This window comes from Calypte anna, chromosome 1, assembly GCF_003957555.1.
Source record: "Calypte anna isolate BGI_N300 chromosome 1, bCalAnn1_v1.p, whole genome shotgun sequence".
Taxonomy (NCBI): Eukaryota; Metazoa; Chordata; class Aves; order Apodiformes; family Trochilidae; genus Calypte; species Calypte anna.
In genome coordinates this window covers 52,985,100-53,002,674 of record NC_044244.1, presented here as the reverse complement: position 1 = coordinate 53,002,674, position 17,575 = coordinate 52,985,100, and the positions used below count along the sequence as shown (strand labels likewise).

Below are 17,575 nucleotides of genomic sequence, written 5' to 3'. Positions count from 1 at the left end.
ATAAGGGGAGGGACGGGCAGCGCCGTCCCCGCCCCCGCCGAGGCGGGATGCGTGCGAGCCCCGCCTCACGTGACGCCGCCGTCGCCACCGCCCCGCTCGTACCACGCGTCCCCCGCAGGCGGGGTTGGGGGGGGACGCTCGAAGGGGCGGGAGCTACCGCACACACCTCTCGCCGCATCCCGCCTCCCGCCATCCCCCTCCCACCCCTGCCAGTGCCCGCACCCCCCTGCCCCGCACAGCCAGGGGGGATCCATTCCAGCGCAGGGACACACGACACAGCGTCACTGAAGACACTTTATTGCGCCTCCCCCCCATCCCCTCACGGGCTATCAGCTTGGGAGGGGGGGGAACCCCCCCCGCCGCCGCCCGGCACCGGCAAAGGGAAGATCGGGGTAGGGGTCGGGGGTAGGCGGCTCCTTCAGAGGGCGGCAGGGCTCAGCTCTCCTCCTCTGCAAGAGAAGAAAAAGGATCGTGAGGCAAATGTGGCTGTGTAAAGAAAAACCAAACCAAACCAAACCAATACCTTAATTGGGGTCCCGAACCAATACCCCGAATTGGGGTCCTCTCGGTCCCGAAAACAAATAAACAAAACTAATAAACCCTCTTGGTCCTGGATGCTTCTGGGGGTGGGGGGTTCAGTACCATCCTCCCCCCTGCCCACACTGTCCCTCAAGACAGGACCACACACACACTTGCTCATCTGGAACAACACAACTTATGTTCCTAAGCAAATTAAAACCCATAATTTCCCTATAAAAACTGTAGCAAGACTCAGAGCAGTGGGGTTAAGTTTACAGCTTAATAATTCACACACACACAAAAAAAAAAAATTAGCAGATGTTTTTTTGCATCAGGAACTCCAGGTCAAGTGGATTCCCACTGCTGAGGGATCAGGAGTCAGAGATGGCAGATGGTTTCAGGCAGTGAAGCGAGGACAGCAGTTGTCCCTGTGGTCCCACTGTCCTCCCAGCCTGACCCACCAGCCATTTCCCAGCTTCAACCAGTTGTTTTAGGAAAGCTGCCACTAAATTACCTCCATCTGTCTGGTTCCCCACGTGTTTTAAAAGTTGTCACCTTTCAGTCTCTCACATTTCTAAAACTCTGTTAGAAAATATCCCCAAACCAACAGCACTCAGCAATGATCCACCTGGGGCCACCACTGAATGAAGGGCTTTTTGGCAGGCTCTGCTTTCCCAGCTACTGCTCTGGAGCTGGGTCCTCCTTCACCATTGCCAAAATCAGTCCTTGCTCAGTGCCCATGCATCTGCATTTCCAACTCTCAGCTCTTCTTGCTTCCAACTGAGTACTCCCAACACCACTCATACCTTTTCCACCACTGAGTCCCATCATCCTCAGGACCTTCTTCAGCCTCTTTCCTCTCAGATCTTACCCTTGAGATCTGGTCTTTATCACAGGTCACCCCTTTCCATCCAGATCAGTAGATCACTTAAATCTTAAACCCCAAAGTATGCTACAAACCTTCCTCTTCCTCTTCTTCCTCCTCGTCCTCCTCATCCTCATCAGAGCTGAAGGTGCCATCAGGCAAGCTGTAGATCCGGATCACCTGCTTGTTGGGGTCCTTGAGGATGAGGTACTTCCCCTCATCCAGCTTCATACAGATGTCGATGACACATCTCAGGATGCCCCAGGCATTCTCTATGCTCAGGTTGATCTGGCTGGCAAACTCATTGGGCTTGAACTGCTGCGTGCCCAGAATCACGTGGCGGGAAGAGTCCTTAACGTGGTACCGGGATACATACCTAAGGGAGCAAAAAGAACCCAGAGGGCCACCAGGATATTAAGCCCAGCCAGCAGAATGACACCAAGAAAAGCAATGTGATCTTCACATCACTCCTATATCCTAGGACAGCAGAGACTCAACTGATTTTATGCTGACAGCTCAAAAAGGGATGTTGCCACACCTCCCCTCCACCTAGCATCTCAACAGCAAGGCACTGAGGATCTCGATCAAATTCAGGACAAGCAGCACAGTCACTGCATTTATTTCCCTTGTTGGGAATCTTGGCAACCGGGCTGAGAGCTGTGGAGGCTGCCTGCTTGTCACATGCATGAACTCTCAGGAAGCCAGTCACAGCAGGGGGGAGCACATCAGCTGGATACTTCCACCACAGCTGGTGAGCTCACTGCATGCCTTCCCCTCTTGGCCACTAAAAATGTGGGGTCATTTTATAACTGCTCATTCTATAAATGGTTCTCTTTGACTTACACTGGGTTAAATCATGGAAAATGCACCTGAAACGCTTGGTGTGAAAACCCCTTCTTACCCGAGCTTAAGATACTCTGATCCAGCCAGCAGAGCACAACACGTCCAGCGGGCTAACTTGTAGCTGTTGTTTTTCAGCTCGGTGGCAATCACAGCTCCCCTCTGTGAGTCGAGCTTCTGGCGCCAGTCCACTCCATTACAATACTGAGAGGAGAAGCAAAACTGAAGTTAGCCCCACAAGCCAAGCAGCAGTCATCTCCTCGGCTGTCTTGGCATCAGGTAGGGAAGTTTCTTCTGTCTGCCTTATGACACCGTATGAGGGAACGGAAATAGCGACCTACAGGGAAAGCCCTTGCACCAGGAAAGGGAAAAATGTGAACAGAGGGGACAGGCCAACATTTGTGGTGCTGGGTAAAAGGGTAAGTTTGCCAAGGAAGAGCTCAGGAGAGAAGCACAGGAACAGTGGGAACACTGCTGTTGATGAATACCTGGGGACAAGAGGGTTCAAACCAGCTACCTCACACCTGGGGGAGAAAAGCATCAGCACTGCTTGTACACCAAAGTTGTGAGGCTTTGGTGGAACATCAACACGCGGGGGGTACCGCCAGATGTTTGTCTCATCTTGCCTGCTGTACCTGGCGTGTCAGGCAGCAGTGAAGAGGTTAGAGCTAGCTTTGGGATCTCGTTCTTCCTCACCCTAGAATCCCACTCGTTCAGTGTTTTGATGTTGATGAATGACACTTCTCCATTAGCTCCTGTCATCACTCCATCATGCTCGCAGCGGACGATGAGATCTATGTCATCTCCCAGCTTCCACCGTCGGTATCTGCCAGCAAAGAACCCAGCTGCTTATTTCTGACCCTCGTTCTTTTCCGGATCCACACAAGCACTTGGCAAAATCCTTCCCACCCCCCTTTATCTGTTCACTGTGAAGACCTCCAGGAATCCCTCTCATGATAAAGCTTTTATCAACAACATTCCCAACTTGCTTTGCCTCTGTAGGGTGATGATATCCTGCCCCCTTGCCAAACCTGGGCATCAGGCAGAGATCAACATACCTGTATGCAACAGAAGCTACTTCGTTTTTATCCATGTCATCCTCCACAAAGGGGTTTGGATTGGGAAACTTGTATTTCTCCTTTCCCTGCAGAAGCAAACAGAAGGCTGTGTTATGAGAAAAAAGCATGAGTGAGCTCTCCCCTGATGGTTAAATATTCTTACAGCAGCAGTAGCTAGTTTCCCTTGGGCACAGAAATGCTAAGACAGTTGATGAAAAGCCTCATCTTCACATTAGTGACTTCACTGTAAGCACTGCTGCTGGCACTGCAGCTTCACTGAGTGTACTCTGAAGCCTGCCTGCTTCAGCAATGGAGGTGAGATTTCTTCTTTGTGAAATAAAGCTGAAAATCTTTCTGCAACCAAGTCACACTGCTCACCAGATTAATCCCACTTCTTTCAAAACTGGAAAAGTATCAGTGTAACATCCCCCTGTCAATTAAAACGTTTCTGTGCTGTGTTAGAGCAGCCTTAATGAAGTCTTTTCCTGAGACTCGCTAAAAACACAGACCCTGCCACCCAGCACTGCTTGACCTTACCATCCTCAGACACTGCTGGGAGAAGTTATGGTTGATGTAGGTGGCTTCCATGGCAAGGTTGCGTGGAGAATTAAAGGAGTTTCCCTCTTCCTGCGGTGGCTCATTGGCTGTTTCACTCACTGTCAGGAGGTCTGGGTAGAAATCCAGACACAAGTGGTTATTCTTGGGGCAGTAGCTTGTCAGCTTCACCAAGTCTTAGACCCACACCCAAGCAAAATGACACTGAAGTCACCCTCACAGCCAAGAAGTGTATGGCAGTAATCTCAGTCTGGGCACTGAGACAAAGAATAAACCCAAAAAAGCATCAAGAAAATTGGACCCTTTAACTACTATCAACAGAAACTTCTTTCAGAACATTTCCTCACCAAAATCTGATTTGTCCCTCTTGTCAAAGAAAAGCTTGGATCCAACTCTCTGAACAATGATGTCCCAGGAATAGACGGAGCGAGTGCAGCTCATCAGCGTGGCCAGGATGGCATCTGTGGCAAACACGTTCCCCTGGGTCTTGGCTAGCTACAGATTCAGGAGGAAGAGAAAACTGTTTCAGCAACAAGAACAGACAACCTGTCCCTCCCCCAGCCAGAACGAGAAGTGTTAAGCAAACCAGATCATTGGTTTCTTCTCCTGTGCTGAGGAAGCTGAACCTAGAAGCACACCAGACTGCTGGACAAAGCAGGAAGTACCACCCAGTGATCCAGGCCCACCCATCCCCCAAACAAGAAGGAAAGAAACCTACTACTATTGTTAATTCTGTTGGGAAACAGCTCCTTCATGCTGACTCTCCCAAAGCAGAAACCTCAAGAACCAGGTGTCTGACAGAATTTTCTTTCCTAGCATAGCTCAAGTACTGGTCTGCTCACCTTTCCAGAATTACAGCAGAGAAACACACTGCTGGGTTTTATCAACCCACAAACATACCTTTCGGATAACTGGGTCATCAGTAGTAGTGACCGTATGGAAGATGCGCTTAATGCTCCTCAGCAGCTTCTCATTCCTTGTTGTAATACGGTCAAAGGCTTTGTCATAGTATTCTAGGGCTCCACAGCACTCTCTGCAGAGAGAAGAGATGGGCTGCCTTGATACCACCCTAAAGATACCACCCCCCAGGAACCACACAGGACTGCGGAGCCTTGTTGGGGAGCATTACCTCCCTCCGCTTTGGGTACCTCAATGAGAACACTGAGACCAGGCCAGAAGACCCTGACCCTCCTGCTTTCTAAACTTCCAGTCAAGTTCCAGAAGCAAGCAAGTGCACAGCAGCTTTAAAAACTCACATGTCCTGTGGCTCTGACACCTCCAGGTAGCGCATCTTCATCAGCCGAGGGAAATCCATCTCTTCCTTCACCTCCCAGTCACTGCGAACTTCAACAGAGGAGTCACGAGGCTTCTGCTGTGCAGCCAGAGGCAAGGGAGACACAGACACAGCACATCAGGACTTGAAGAGCTGCCCCGTCAGCACGCCAAGAGAAACCAAACCAACACGTGGGGCAGAAAGCTTGCTAGTTTACCTGTGATTTTTGGTCCCATTTCTGTCTCACTCCAAACTGCTTCTGAAACTTCTTTTGCAGGCGCAAGCGATCTCTAAAACAGGAGACACAGAAAGAGCCACAAAAGGAACAGGTTACAGATGAAGACAGGTTATGGATGCCTCCTCCCTGGAAGTCTTCAAGACCAGGTTGGATGGGGCTTGGAGCAATCTTGGCTAGTGGGAGGTGTCCCAGTCCATGCAGAGGGGTTGGAACGAGATGATCTTTGAGGTCCCTTCCAACCCAAACCGTTCTATAATTCTATGTTTCTATGATTTTAACCAAAGTTGTTCATGCCTACACACCACAACCACTCCTACACTTCCAAATTACCAGCAGAGGAGCAATACTTTTAGGCACAGGGCCACCAAAACATTTGTGGAGCAGTCTGTTGGTCCAGATGCCTGAGACACTAAAAGCTCTGTGCTGTACTCCGAGCAGCTCTTTAAATATTTTTATCTCCAAAAAAGTGCAACACAGTTTTCAGAAAAGAGTATGCTCTGTTTTAAAATGCCATGTTTACTTTCTAAACATGACTTCAAAATCCTCCAAAGCTCTTTGACAGCTTTTGTTTGAAAGCCAGGCTTATAACTACCTGTGACACAGGCAAACCATTGTACTAATTCAAGAAAGACAAAGAGCTACTGAGAAGAGTCCAATTGAGGGCTACAAGAATGATTAGGGGACTGGAACATCTCTCTTGTGAGGAAAAACTGAGGGACCTGGGTCTGTGTAGCCTGGAGAAGACAGAGAGGATCTTATCAATGCTTATAAATATCTAAAGACAAGGCCACATTCTTTTCAGTTCAGTGGTGTGCAGCAACAGGATGAGGGGCTGCAAGCACAAACTAGAACAGGCTGCCCAGAGAAGTGGTGGAGTCTCCTTTTCTGAAGATATTCAAAACTTTCCTTGATGCCACCCTGTGCAAGCTACTTTAGGTGAACCTGCTTTAGCAGGAGGGGGGATAGACTACACAATGCCCAGAAATCCCTTCCAACCCCTGCAATTCCATGCTTTTGTGAGCAGACATATCCTGAAATTCTTCTCTGCTGTTCAGTCTACTGTGTTCTGTAACAGCAGCTTCACAAATGTGTTCTTCACATGGTGTGCCCACGCACACTCCAACACAAAGTGCAGGATGTTTATACTCCAGGCCTCACCTCTCCTTCTGCTTGGCACTCTTTGGCAATGTCTGCATGCTGAACTGCACCATGTTCCGGCGGTCCTTGTCTCTCCGAAGGTTCCTCTGCAGAAACGAAGGAAAGACAAAAAAACCCATAAAAAACAAACAAAAAAACCAAACAAAAACCCCAGGAACATTTTAGTCACTGAATAGATACTGAACAGATACCAAAGCTCTGCTCTGGCCCTGCTTTTGGAGACATTACCTGTGCAAATCGCATGCGGTTCCTCTGGTACGCTGTCTTCTGCGTCCGTGCTGTATCCACCAGCTGGAAGCTGGACTCATCCTCCTCGTGGAAATAAGCATATTGACTTCCACCACCAAACTGAGATGAGTACTTGTCTAGGGACAAAACAAATAACCTTAACTCCAAGCTTCAAGGAAAAAAAAAATAAAAAATCCTTGACACTTTGCCCCCCTCCCCCCCCTCCAAATTCCCTCCAACTTCTTTCACCTAAGTCTCATGCATAAACTCTGACTACTGCCTCACACAAGCACCTTCCCCCTCCACGGCCCCCTAAGAAGCCCCAGTCAGGAGGTACACAAATCAGGAGCAAGGACAGGGAGAGCCCCGGGGAGCTCTCCCAAGGGTGAGGCACGCTTCCTAATTGAGGAAGCCTCTCTTGCTGAGGTGTGCACGTAACCACCGAGGCGGGCGTGAGACATGAAAGCAAGAATGGTGTTTGAAGAAAACTTTGTAGGAAATAAAACACAGAAGCAGCCACCAAACACATACTCGTGTATCTTTTATCCTGATACGTGGCTCCCGTCCAATCCGCCACCTAAGGACAAGCAAAAGCAGGTCTAAATAAGTATTAACCTGTTAGTTCTCCCCACCTCCCACTTCAGATGCAGGACTTCAAGCAGCAGAAGCAAACACTGCTGCGTTCTCCAGAACTACTCCTTTTAACTCCCGCCTTCTGTTTGCCAACCCTCCTAATTGTTCACATCTGTCCCTCAGTGCTAGCAGGCACTTCACTGGCTGTCAGCAGAGCAGCCACGGTACTAAGAAATGAAAACTGGCCGTGCCGAGCCTGGGTAGCACATCGTAAAGAACCGGCTTGCTCAGCAGCCGCCCAACGCGCCGTGTCAGGCCTGCGGTACCTTTCCCAGGCGGTCTCCTTTACTGAAGGGCTGGTAGGGCATGTCCCTGAACTGCTCGGGCACAGCGCAGGGCCCCCAGCCGGAGGGGTTGTCCTGGATCACGGGGGTCACAAACTTCGCCATCTTTTAAGTTTCTAAAGGGGACAAAATGCAAAGAAAAAGAAAAGATACAACCCAAACCATCAGAGAGGCTGCCCACTGAGCGCCGCCCTGACGCCGGGGACCGCGGCCTTCACCCCGGCACAGTCAGGGGCGCGGTGGCACCGTGAGGGAAGCGCAGCGAGGCCGCTCCTGCCCGCCGGGCCTGCACCCACCGCAGTGCCCGGGGGGGCCGGAGGGGTGCGGGGAGCCCCGGCCGCCACAACCTAAGTGGGAGGGAGGGGCGGGAAGGGGGACCCGGCCCCCACCGGAACCGGCGGCAGCGGCGGGGCGGGGCCGGGGGTCCCGATGGTGCCGGTAGGAGCGGGAGACGGTGACGGGTCGGGCCCTGACACCCCCCTCACCTGCGCGGCCCCGTCACGGCCCCGATGGAACTGGATGCGGCGGCGGCGGCAAGGAAAGAGGCCGCGCGCAGCCCCGGCGCGTCCTTTGCGCGTCACCTCCGCGTGACTGTCGTAAAATTAAAAAAAATAAAATTAAATTTAAAAAAAAAACCAAACGGCGCGCGGCTGCCGTAAAGCGCTTCCCTGCCAGCCTTGGCGGCCATAGAGATGAGGGAGCCGCCCAGCTAGAAAGGCCGCAGCGCTCAGCGTCTGGATGCGAGCGCCCCCTATGCCAACTCCGCCAGAGCCCGCGGGGCGGGGCGGCCGCCGCCAACCGGGGCGGGAGGGAGGGAGAGGGGGAGGAGGTTGGGGTCGGTACCGCGGGCTGGGCAGCAGCACCTCTGGCGACCCGAACGCCTTCGGAACCGTGCCCCACGGGCTGTGGCGGGACCGCGGGGTGCCGGCCTGGCGCGCCCCGGTCGAGGGGTTTGTGTCCCCTGGTTGCGGTGGCTCCTGTCGTGGCGGTGTCACTAACCCAGCGCTCGCTGCCGCCTAATGACAGCTTAATGACGGAGGTGTGCGGGAGTGGGACGAGAGGGATGTGAACGGTCGTCAATTTGCCCATTAAAAAGCTTGGGTTTGGGTTTGAAGTGGAAAAGCCGGGGGTGAGGGGTGACAAAGCTGTGGATAAAGCTGGGGATGTGATCCAGCTTTGCAGCCCCAAAATCCCCTCCTGTCCTGGGCTGCAACACAAGAAGCGTGGCCAGCAGGCTGAGGAAAGTGATCTCCTCTACTTCGCTTTTATGAGACCCCACCTGTACTACTGTGCCCGGTTCTGGAGCCTCCAACATAGGAAGGAGATGGAGCTGGGTGTTGGAGTAAGTCCAGAGGACAGCCATGAAGATGAGCTGAGAGTTGGAGCCCTTCTACGAAGACAGGATGAAAGAGCTGGGATTGTTCAGCCTGGAGGAAAGAAGGCTCTGGGGAGACCTTGTAGCAGCCTTCTGGTACCTGAAGGGGGCCTACAGGAAAGTTGTGGAGGGACTTTTCACAAAGGTGTGGAGCGGTAAGACAAAGGGGAACAGTTTCCAACTGGAAGAGTGTAGGTTTAGACTAGACTTTAGGATGGAATTCTTAACCATGAGGGTGGTGAGACACTGGCACAGGTTGCCCATAGAAAATATGGATGCCTCCTCCTTGGACGTATTCAAGGCCAGGTTGGATGGGGCTTTGAGCAACCTGGTCTAGTGGAAGGTGTCCCAGTCCATTCACAAGGGTTGGAACTGGATGACCTTTGAGGTCTCTTCCAGCCCAAACCAATCCATGAAATTCTATGAAAACACTGAGTATCTGCTGAAAGCAGAGCAGAACGTGTCAGCTCAAACAAACAATGGTGAAGTGTCAGGAACATCTTCAGCAGTAAGGATGATTAAAAAATGTGGAACTTCTCTTAGCAGAAGCACTTACGCCTATGGTAGGAAATGATTGTTGGGAATGGTTTTGGTGTAACTGACCTCTGTGCTGCCCTGAAAAAATAAAATCTGAAGATTTTATTTTTTAATTTTTAAAATTTTTAAATTTTTTTACGTTAGAAAAACTTGAATTCAAATTATCTGGCCTCAAATCATGTATTGGAAAATACTGATCCTCAGCCTAGTCAAATGAAAACTTCAGTTACAAGCATGTGCTTGTCCTGGTTGTGCCAGGTTGTTGTACAGGCATGAGAAGGAACTCTTGTGAAGTCTGGTAGGTAAACTCCTGTTTTCACAGATAAAAGTGGAAACAGAAGTTAAGAGAGTAATGACTTTGATAGAGAACAGGCTTACAGGGCTCTGGAAAAGAAATATATCAATGAAGTCTCATGTCAGGACAGGAAATGTGGTTAAATCTGTGTCTTTTAATTTTCTCACACAGCCTCTTGAAATAAAAATATATTTCAAGCTATCTCATGCTTTTGTAGAAAAGCAGTTACTTTTTGGGTGGTAGTTGTGTGATGGTTCAACTGATTTGGTGTTTTAGAGGTTGTTGCAAAACATTTGACTTTGAGAGGTTAAGATGTGCAAAGAATGGGAATTGCACTTGGCCTTGCTGCATTCACAATGTGGTGTTCAGGGTTTTGTGCTGTCCCCAGTGGCTTTCCTTGACCTGCTGGAGAGGAGATCTGGAGCTGGAAGCTGGGATTCAGCCCTACAGAATCTCTAGGGGACCATGAACAGGTGATTGAATGCAGCGTGTGCCTCAGATCCCTGTCTCTGTAATTGAGATAATATTTCTTCTTGGGGAGCAAGGGCAATAAATCATTGCATCTCAGATGTTCTCATGCCGGAGTGATTGAAATTTGCTATGCCCCTAAAAAGAGCAGGATCCGTTTTACAGATCACTTCAATTCATCAGCTAAAAACTGCCTCTTTTGAGAATTTTACTGGGTACCTTTTATCTAAGAAGAGTCTGGATCAATATTTTCCAGGCATAGAGGTGTACTTTTTCTCCTTTATTTACCACTTGTAATTCCTCCTTGAGAAAGAGCTGAAGCTGCAGCAGTGTCTGCTTTGCCAAGACACCCAGCCATTAATCAGAAGTGGGATTATTAAAGCACTTTTCCCCACTAGCGAAAAAATCCACTTACAGAAATACAGTTTATCAAACACAATTTGTAACTGTCTCACCTGAACAGCCCTTTTGGAGACAAACATCATTAGTGCTGGAGCTGCCTGGCGGGTTGCTGGCAGTGGCTTGGTGCAATCCCATCTCCAGATGAGCCTGGCAGTGCCCAGCTTTTGCCTCCCCCAGCCAGGGCAAAGAGCTGAACAGGCTCAGAAGGGCTGACTAGAGTTGCCATGCTCATGCCCTGCTTAGGAGATGGTGATAAACAGGAGCAGGAATTTCTGGATGGAAACTAGGCAGTGGAGTGAAGGAGGAGAAATAATGATGGAAAGGCTGATAAACCAAAATGGCTTCTTATCTGCCATTCCTTCTTTGCACTTGGAGCTTCCATGAGGACAAGAGAACGTAACATGGCTGTTGTCTCCCAGAGATCACAGAGAATCACAGAATGGTGACCTCAAAGACCTTCTAGTTCCAGCACCCCTGCCATGGGCAGGGACTCCTTCCATTAGACCAGGTTGCTCCAAGCTCCATCCAACCTGGTCTTGAACACTTCCAGGGAGGGGGAATCAACAGCTCCTTGGCTCTTCCATCTGCCAAGAGGAAAATGAATAACTAAGCAAGGAAAGCAAAATAAACAAACAATAAAGCTGCATTCCAGGAGGCATCTGCTGACTGGTGAGCTCCCAGCACTTCTTGCTGGGGCTGTGTCTTGCCATCCCAGGGGCTGGGTTCCAGGACTGTGCTACATCACCTCCAAGGAAACACTTGTACCAGCCCCAAGCAAAAACCCAACCTCAAGTTGCTGGTGACCTGGTGGCTGGAATCAGGCTTCCAGCATGCTGGGGGCTCCAGATCATGTGCAGTTTGGGTTTAGTCCATGAAACAACCTTTTTCTGGTGACAGAGTTGGGTATAAATGTGGGTTGGAGGGGAGAGAATTTGTAGGGCCTGACCAGTAAAGAATAAATGCTCCACTGGGAACAGGTCTAACCTTCAAGTTTCTTATCAAGGAGAAGGAAGGTTCTAAGAAAAAAAATCCAGCCTTGAAGAATTGCTGCTACATCAAGGTTAGATTTATTAGGAGAGGGTAGGGAACGGGTCTGTCTTGCTTTGTGCTCAGTACTGCATCTCCTTCCTCCCGTGCTGTCCTGTCACCAGGCCCCTCAGTGGCACCTGCCTCTTGTCCTATCCCAATGACCCTGCCCACTGCAAAGGGTTTTCTGCCCAGCCTCCCTTTCATTAAAAACACGAGAGACTTCATTTCCCGGAAAAGTGCTCAAAATACACTCGCTTGCAATCATTTGATCCTTGATCCATAATTTCAGTTCATCAGTTAATTAATCACTTAATCAGTTAATAAGGATAATCACTCTTCCTTGGAAGATGCTCATGAGAACAGCCAGGATAAATTGCTTCCATCTGGTTTTCCACTCTTGTCTCCTACTTTGTCTATTCTCAGCTCTGCACTGGTGTTAGCAAACCCATAAAAGAAGGGCTTGTTCCACCACCACTGTGGCTGTTCCAGCCCCAAACCTCCACTTCCATCAGCCTCCACTGAGATTTGGGGCCCATCAGCTGCTCTGTGTGCTGACTCTGTGCTGAGCAGTGGAAAATATGCAGCTCAGGCTGGGTTACCAGAGGTTTGCCAGGTTTTAATAAAGGAAGGCAAGCACAAGTGCCCAACCCATTAGGGGACTTTCCTAGAAAAGAGATCACCTCTGCCTTGACTGAAGATGTCTTGGGAAGCCCTAAGAGTTCACATTAAAACTCTATTTCCCAGTAGTTCCTGTGTTTGTTCTTACAACAAATGCATCAGAAATAGCTAGTTGGATTCTTTTCCTCACTGAACAACAAACATACCCTCTGACTGTGCCATGTGCTTGGTCTCTGCTGCCCTGCCCTTCTTGACAATCACACAGATCCAGGGAAATAGTCTTCAGCCTTAACACCTTCCCCCTGCGGAGAAGCCTGATGTTTACACACCTCTGCAGGTCAGACTCTTCTTCCAATGTCGTCACTGTTGTCTTTAAAGCAGCTCACAGTGCTGGCTCCTGGGCTCTCGTTGCAACCAACCTCCTCTGTGTATGAACCAGCTCTTGCCACAGGCCAGTGTTGGTAGGCTGGGAAGCCCTTCATCCTTCCTTGGACATCCACTTTGCATTCCATCTTCCTATTCCACGTTTATCTGCTCTTCTCCCAGGCCATGTGATTTGTTTGGATCTGTGGCCTCCTTTCCAGCACCTTCAGCCCTCTCCTGGGTGCCTTGGAGGCTGAACCATAAACCTGACCCCGTCGTGTGGCCGTTGCTCAATCAGGGGAAATGCTTGATCTGATTGTCAGGAACCCTGGAAAAATGGCTATAAAGCAACTTCCCTGTGCACATGCTGTGAGTCTGATTTTGAATTTGCTGCCTGTGCAATCTAGAGGGGCTGGGAGCAGGTGACACCTGGCAGATTTGCTGCATGTTTTCAGACCAGCCAGGTCCGTACTGTAAGGTCCATGCAGAGAATGTGCTGAGTTTGTTATTGCTGGGAGCAGATATTGCTTTCATAGTGAGATATTTCACTTCTCACTCTTCCTTCTCTCACCATGCTGTGCTCTCTCCAGGTATGCTGGCTGGACCATCTCACCCTCAAGGACAGATGGAGACCTAGCAAGGGCAAGGTTCCGGTTCTTAAACTAACCTAGTGTTGGGTTTACAGTTGGACTTGATCTTAAAGGTCTTTGCCAACCCAAACAATTCTATAATTCTATAAATGATGTTGCTTCTCTAGTCTGGAATCAGAGCTCAGCCTCGCATTGTCTGATCCTTCCATGCTAGCAGTGTCCTGGTTTGGGCCAGGATAAAGGTGGTTTTCTGTTTCTGTACTTTTGCTTTTAGCTAAGTCCCTTGTAAGTAGTTGCATTTGCTGAAATTAACAGCAAGTTTCTCAGACAGTGTATGTGCTTCTAGGACTGATAACACTTGATGTTTGTAATTACTGCTAGAGACTGGTATGCAGGGCCAAGGACACTGCTTTCCTCAGCTCTGAGGAAAATATTTTACCGTCCAGGAGGACACAGAGGCCCCACCTGAGCCCTCCTTTGGGGAGGAACAGACAAGATAGATGCCAGAATTGACCAAACAGAGTATTCCATCCCATATACGTCACACTCAGTATAAATCTGAGGCATCACGGGGACCGAGCCAGATCTTTTCCGGATCTTTTCCTGATCTTTTCCTGCTTCCCTTCCTTCACCCGGCATCCTGGAAGGATCCTGTCTGTTCGTGTGCCTGTGGTCTTGATCCGTGCCAGCCCATATCTGTGTGTTCCTGCCTCCAGTTCCCGACTGCTGCCGACTCCAGGAGTCCAGCCTGGACTTTCCCAGGGCTGCCCTACAGCCTCGGTGGTGACGTGAGAGTTATTGGGGGAAAGGAGGGAGGAATGTGGTTTCCATTTTCCTGTATATTTGTATATATTTAGTAATTTTACCTATTTATCACTACTGTTTCATTAAAGTTGTGTAGTTTGGTTTCCAACCCATAAGTCTCTCTTCCTTATTCTCTCTCCTTTCTCTATCAAGGAGAGACAGATTAATAGAGAGCGTCTGTTATTCGGTTTAATTGCCGGGCCAGTGTTAAACCGTGACAGATTTGATCAATTTGGTCAATTCTGGCATCTATCTTGTCTGTTCCTCCCCAAAGGAGGGCTCAGGTGGGGCCTCTGTGTCCTCCTGGACGGTAAAATATTTTCCTCAGAGCTGAGGAAAGCAGTGTCCTTGGCCCTGCATAACAGTCTCTAGCAGTAATTACAAACATCAAGTGTTATCAGTCCTAGAAGCACATACACTGTCTGAGAAACTTGCTGTTAATTTCAGCAAATGCAACTACTTACAAGGGACTTAGCTAAAAGCAAAAGTACAGAAACAGAAAACCACCTTTATCCTGGCCCAAACCAGGACAAGCAGGAAAAGCCTCAAACTTATCACATACCCAAAAATTGTCTTTCTGTGAATTAGTGCTGTCTCTTGCCTGGCTTTGACCAGTTTTGTCACCAGCTTCAGGTATCTCCCAGGGCTACTGTAGCTTTGAGCATCAGGGCCTGGACCATGTGTATCATCAAAGAGGCAGCACGTATCACATTCCATCCTTGTCCTCGGCTGCTGAACACTGCCCTTTCCAAAGCTGTAGAAGGAGCCCCAGTCCAGCTGTCTCCCCGCAAACTGCCAGCAAGACTGCTTCCTGTGATCTGCACTCAGCGCTGGATTTTATCCCAGCAGCCAACAGGCTAATTCCACACGTTTATTCTACAAAGCTCAATTAGAGCAGCTGGCGCCGGCAGCGTCCCTGCTGGCTCCAAGCCTGCAGAAGGAGGGGAAGGCTGGTGCAGTGGCTGGAGTGTGAGCCTAGGAGCTCGCAGCCTGAGCTGCAAATCCCTGCTCTGCAGCTGTCCTCCAGGCCAAGCCGGTAGCCCCCCTGCACCCCAGAGTGGGAGTTTGGCACCTCTGTGCTGAGCAGGAAGGGGCAACACTTCCCTACCTCACCACAGGAGAGGTTTATTAGAGAGACAAACTATCGTGGTGATGGGGAACCATGCCAACACAGGCAGAAGCAGGCCATGGCTGCTGCATCTGGCAAATGCTGTGTAGATCAACAGGGGGAACGGGGATGGGGCCTCCACTGATGGAGGGTGCAAGGCACACCGTAACATCTTTCCACTGAGTTAGCAATTTGTTTTTCATCTGCAGGAGCCCTGCTCCATGCCCTGCGGCTCTCCAGTGCCCGAGTTATATTCATCACTGCCCTGAAAAGGATTCTGATGTGTGTGAGCAGAACCCCAGGCAACATGGGCTTTCTTGACAAGGACCTTGACCAGCACAGAAGCACCGACAGTTATTTCCTTCAACTTTGTCAGTGTTAGGGTAACCTCTGTGAAAAATTAGAATACTTTAGGGCTAAACATGCTCTGTAAAATGCTGCTGCCTGGCTGGTTCCTTCTTTGGAAAGATTACTGTTTATGTCAGCCAGGCAAATAGGTCTAAGCAGGACATCAGGAGGTGGAGAGTCTATGCCATTTTTGCTAGGGAGCAGAGTCGAGCCTCATTTGTGCGAGACCTAGTTATGAGGCAGTAAGGAGTGGAATGCATACACTACCTCTGCATAACATTCCTCTCCCAGGAACTCTCAGGGAAGTCCCCACAGAAGTGGCAACAGGCATGCAGAAGCCCAGTGAGCCCATGGTCTCCATTCTCTTCCCTTCTCCTCAGTAAGTCAGAGATGGGGCTGGCCGACACGCTTGGCTGGTGACAAACGTTCCTCTTTGGGTACAAGGAGTGCAGAGCCTTGGGGCTATTCCTTCCTCTACTTTTGAACAGATTTCAGTGCCATCTGCTCTCTTATGTCTTCGGAGGAGCCAGCCGGGCACTTTTGTCCCTTCTGGCAAAGCCGTGCTGTGTATGTCCCCCATCAGGCGTCACGCGCCCCGAGGCAGCTGGGAGGGATGAGCACTTCCAGCCTTGCTCCAGAAAGCTCCCACTGCAGTAGCCCAAGGTCTTTCTGTCTTCTTCCCTTGTCCACAGCCTGTCCCTCTGGACCCAAGGTCACAGCTGATTTCCAAGGCTGGGTCCAGACTGTACCATGGCCTTTGCAGAAGAGGTTGTGAAGGGGCTATGAAAGGACATTCCCTGCACTGCTCACTCCCCAGAAAGGCCCACAAGCAGCACCAGACTCTCAGGGGAGCAGCAGGGGCAAGGGGAAACATGGGGCAGCCATGGGGGTCCTTGACCTGGGAATTGCTCCATGGAATTGTTCTTTTCTCTGCACACATGAGGTATCTCCCTGCTGAACACTCCTGGATGATCTCCAGTGCAAGCCAGAGATAGAGGAGCTGCAAAATTTAGGGGAGGTGAGGAGGATTGCTGGGACGTGCAGCCTCATGGCCACACCAAGCTCAGGGAAAGAGCTTTGTTGTCTGTCCTCCCCTCCTAAAATCATACCTGCCCCTGGGCTGCCTGGAGCCTGTCCTGGCTGGGAGTGAGCTGAACTACTGTATCCAAGTGAGTCACATCGTTGTGTCCCCTCTGAACTTTCCTGCTGAAAGGAGAGGGGGAATGAATAATCCCCAGCCACTACTGACCACCAGTGGGACACCGGACAAGGGTCCTGCTGCTGCATCTCTTGCCGGAGCTGTGCTGCTGCTCCTGTGTGGTGCAGCTTGGAGACGCTGCTGCTGTGCTGAGCTCGTCCCACGGGATGGCACTGCTTGCTCAGGAATAGGCAGCAAGGCCGGCGTTCCTGCCAGCCATAAATTCAGCAAATTAAACGGTGTTGGCAGATTCTGATTGACAGGTCCCTAGAGAGCAAGGTCCCTTGTTTTCTCCATCCCCGAGGGGATCAGGAGCAGCAGGAGGAGCAGCAGTAACAAAAAAAAAAAAAATCCCTTTCCCAAGCTCAGCGCTTTGCCCTTGCAGATCTTTTTCTGGGACTCAGCACATCCCTGTACATCTTGACCCCTTTGAAGCTGCCGGTGCCGGTCCGGCCAGTTCCTTCACTGCGGACCTTCCGCAATGTCAAGAGCTGAGCACTGCGGAGGACGCCGAGGCCATCTCATCCCAGCCCTGGGTGCACACAGGAGCAGTTGTACCCTTGTCCCTCCCTGCCCAGGGTGCAAGGCCCCGAGGTTTCAATAAAGGGCAAGTGAAATGAGGCCAGCAGAGTTTGGCGTCATTCGCACGTTACTTCTCTCCGTGGTGTAAAACTGGCACAAATGACAACGCTCTGCCAGAATGGTTCATGTCTGCATTGGCTCTGTCGGAGCCAGGTCAAAGCTGGGATGTGCAGCCTGGAAAGACAAGGGCCTGGGTGAGCACCCAGC

At 50.4% G+C, this 17,575-nt stretch overlaps 1 protein-coding gene across 3 annotated transcripts; it reads right to left on the bottom strand.

Annotated features, from left to right (window-relative positions):
- Window positions 1-281: 281 nt before the first annotated feature.
- Window positions 282-8,244, bottom strand: EIF3D (eukaryotic translation initiation factor 3 subunit D). Of its 3 annotated transcripts, none has more exons than XM_030449016.1 (15): window positions 8,137-8,244; window positions 7,634-7,767; window positions 7,266-7,311; window positions 6,735-6,871; window positions 6,507-6,592; window positions 5,328-5,400; window positions 5,094-5,209; window positions 4,738-4,870; window positions 4,185-4,332; window positions 3,820-3,950; window positions 3,283-3,368; window positions 2,921-3,050; window positions 2,286-2,428; window positions 1,480-1,760; window positions 282-449 (listed from the first exon to the last, which is right to left on the bottom strand). In XM_030449016.1, exons 2-15 carry the CDS (start codon window positions 7,754-7,756, stop codon window positions 436-438), a joined length of 1,647 nt encoding a protein of 548 aa, XP_030304876.1. In that variant the 5' UTR covers window positions 7,757-7,767; window positions 8,137-8,244; the 3' UTR covers window positions 282-435. The 3 variants fall into 3 exon arrangements, with proteins under 3 accessions (XP_030304876.1, XP_030304894.1, XP_030304884.1); XM_030449034.1 differs by having other exon boundaries at window positions 5,094-5,206; window positions 8,137-8,218; XM_030449024.1 differs by lacking the exon at window positions 8,137-8,244 and adding an exon at window positions 7,948-8,003.
- Window positions 8,245-17,575: the final 9,331 nt, after the last annotated feature.

What these genes read in the sequence shown, in the direction of transcription:
- EIF3D (XM_030449016.1), bottom strand. Translation starts at nt 7,756, where the DNA reads ATGGCGAAGTTTGTGACCCCCGTGATCCAGGACAACCCCTCCGGCTGG. An exon ending in ACCGCATGCGATTTGCACAG is followed by an intron (nt 6,593 to 6,734) that starts GTAATGTCTCCA and finishes TCGTTTCTGCAG; the next exon opens with AGGAACCTTCGGAGAGACAA. An exon ending in AATGGGACCAAAAATCACAG is followed by an intron (nt 5,210 to 5,327) that starts GTAAACTAGCAA and finishes CTGGCTGCACAG; the next exon opens with CAGAAGCCTCGTGACTCCTC.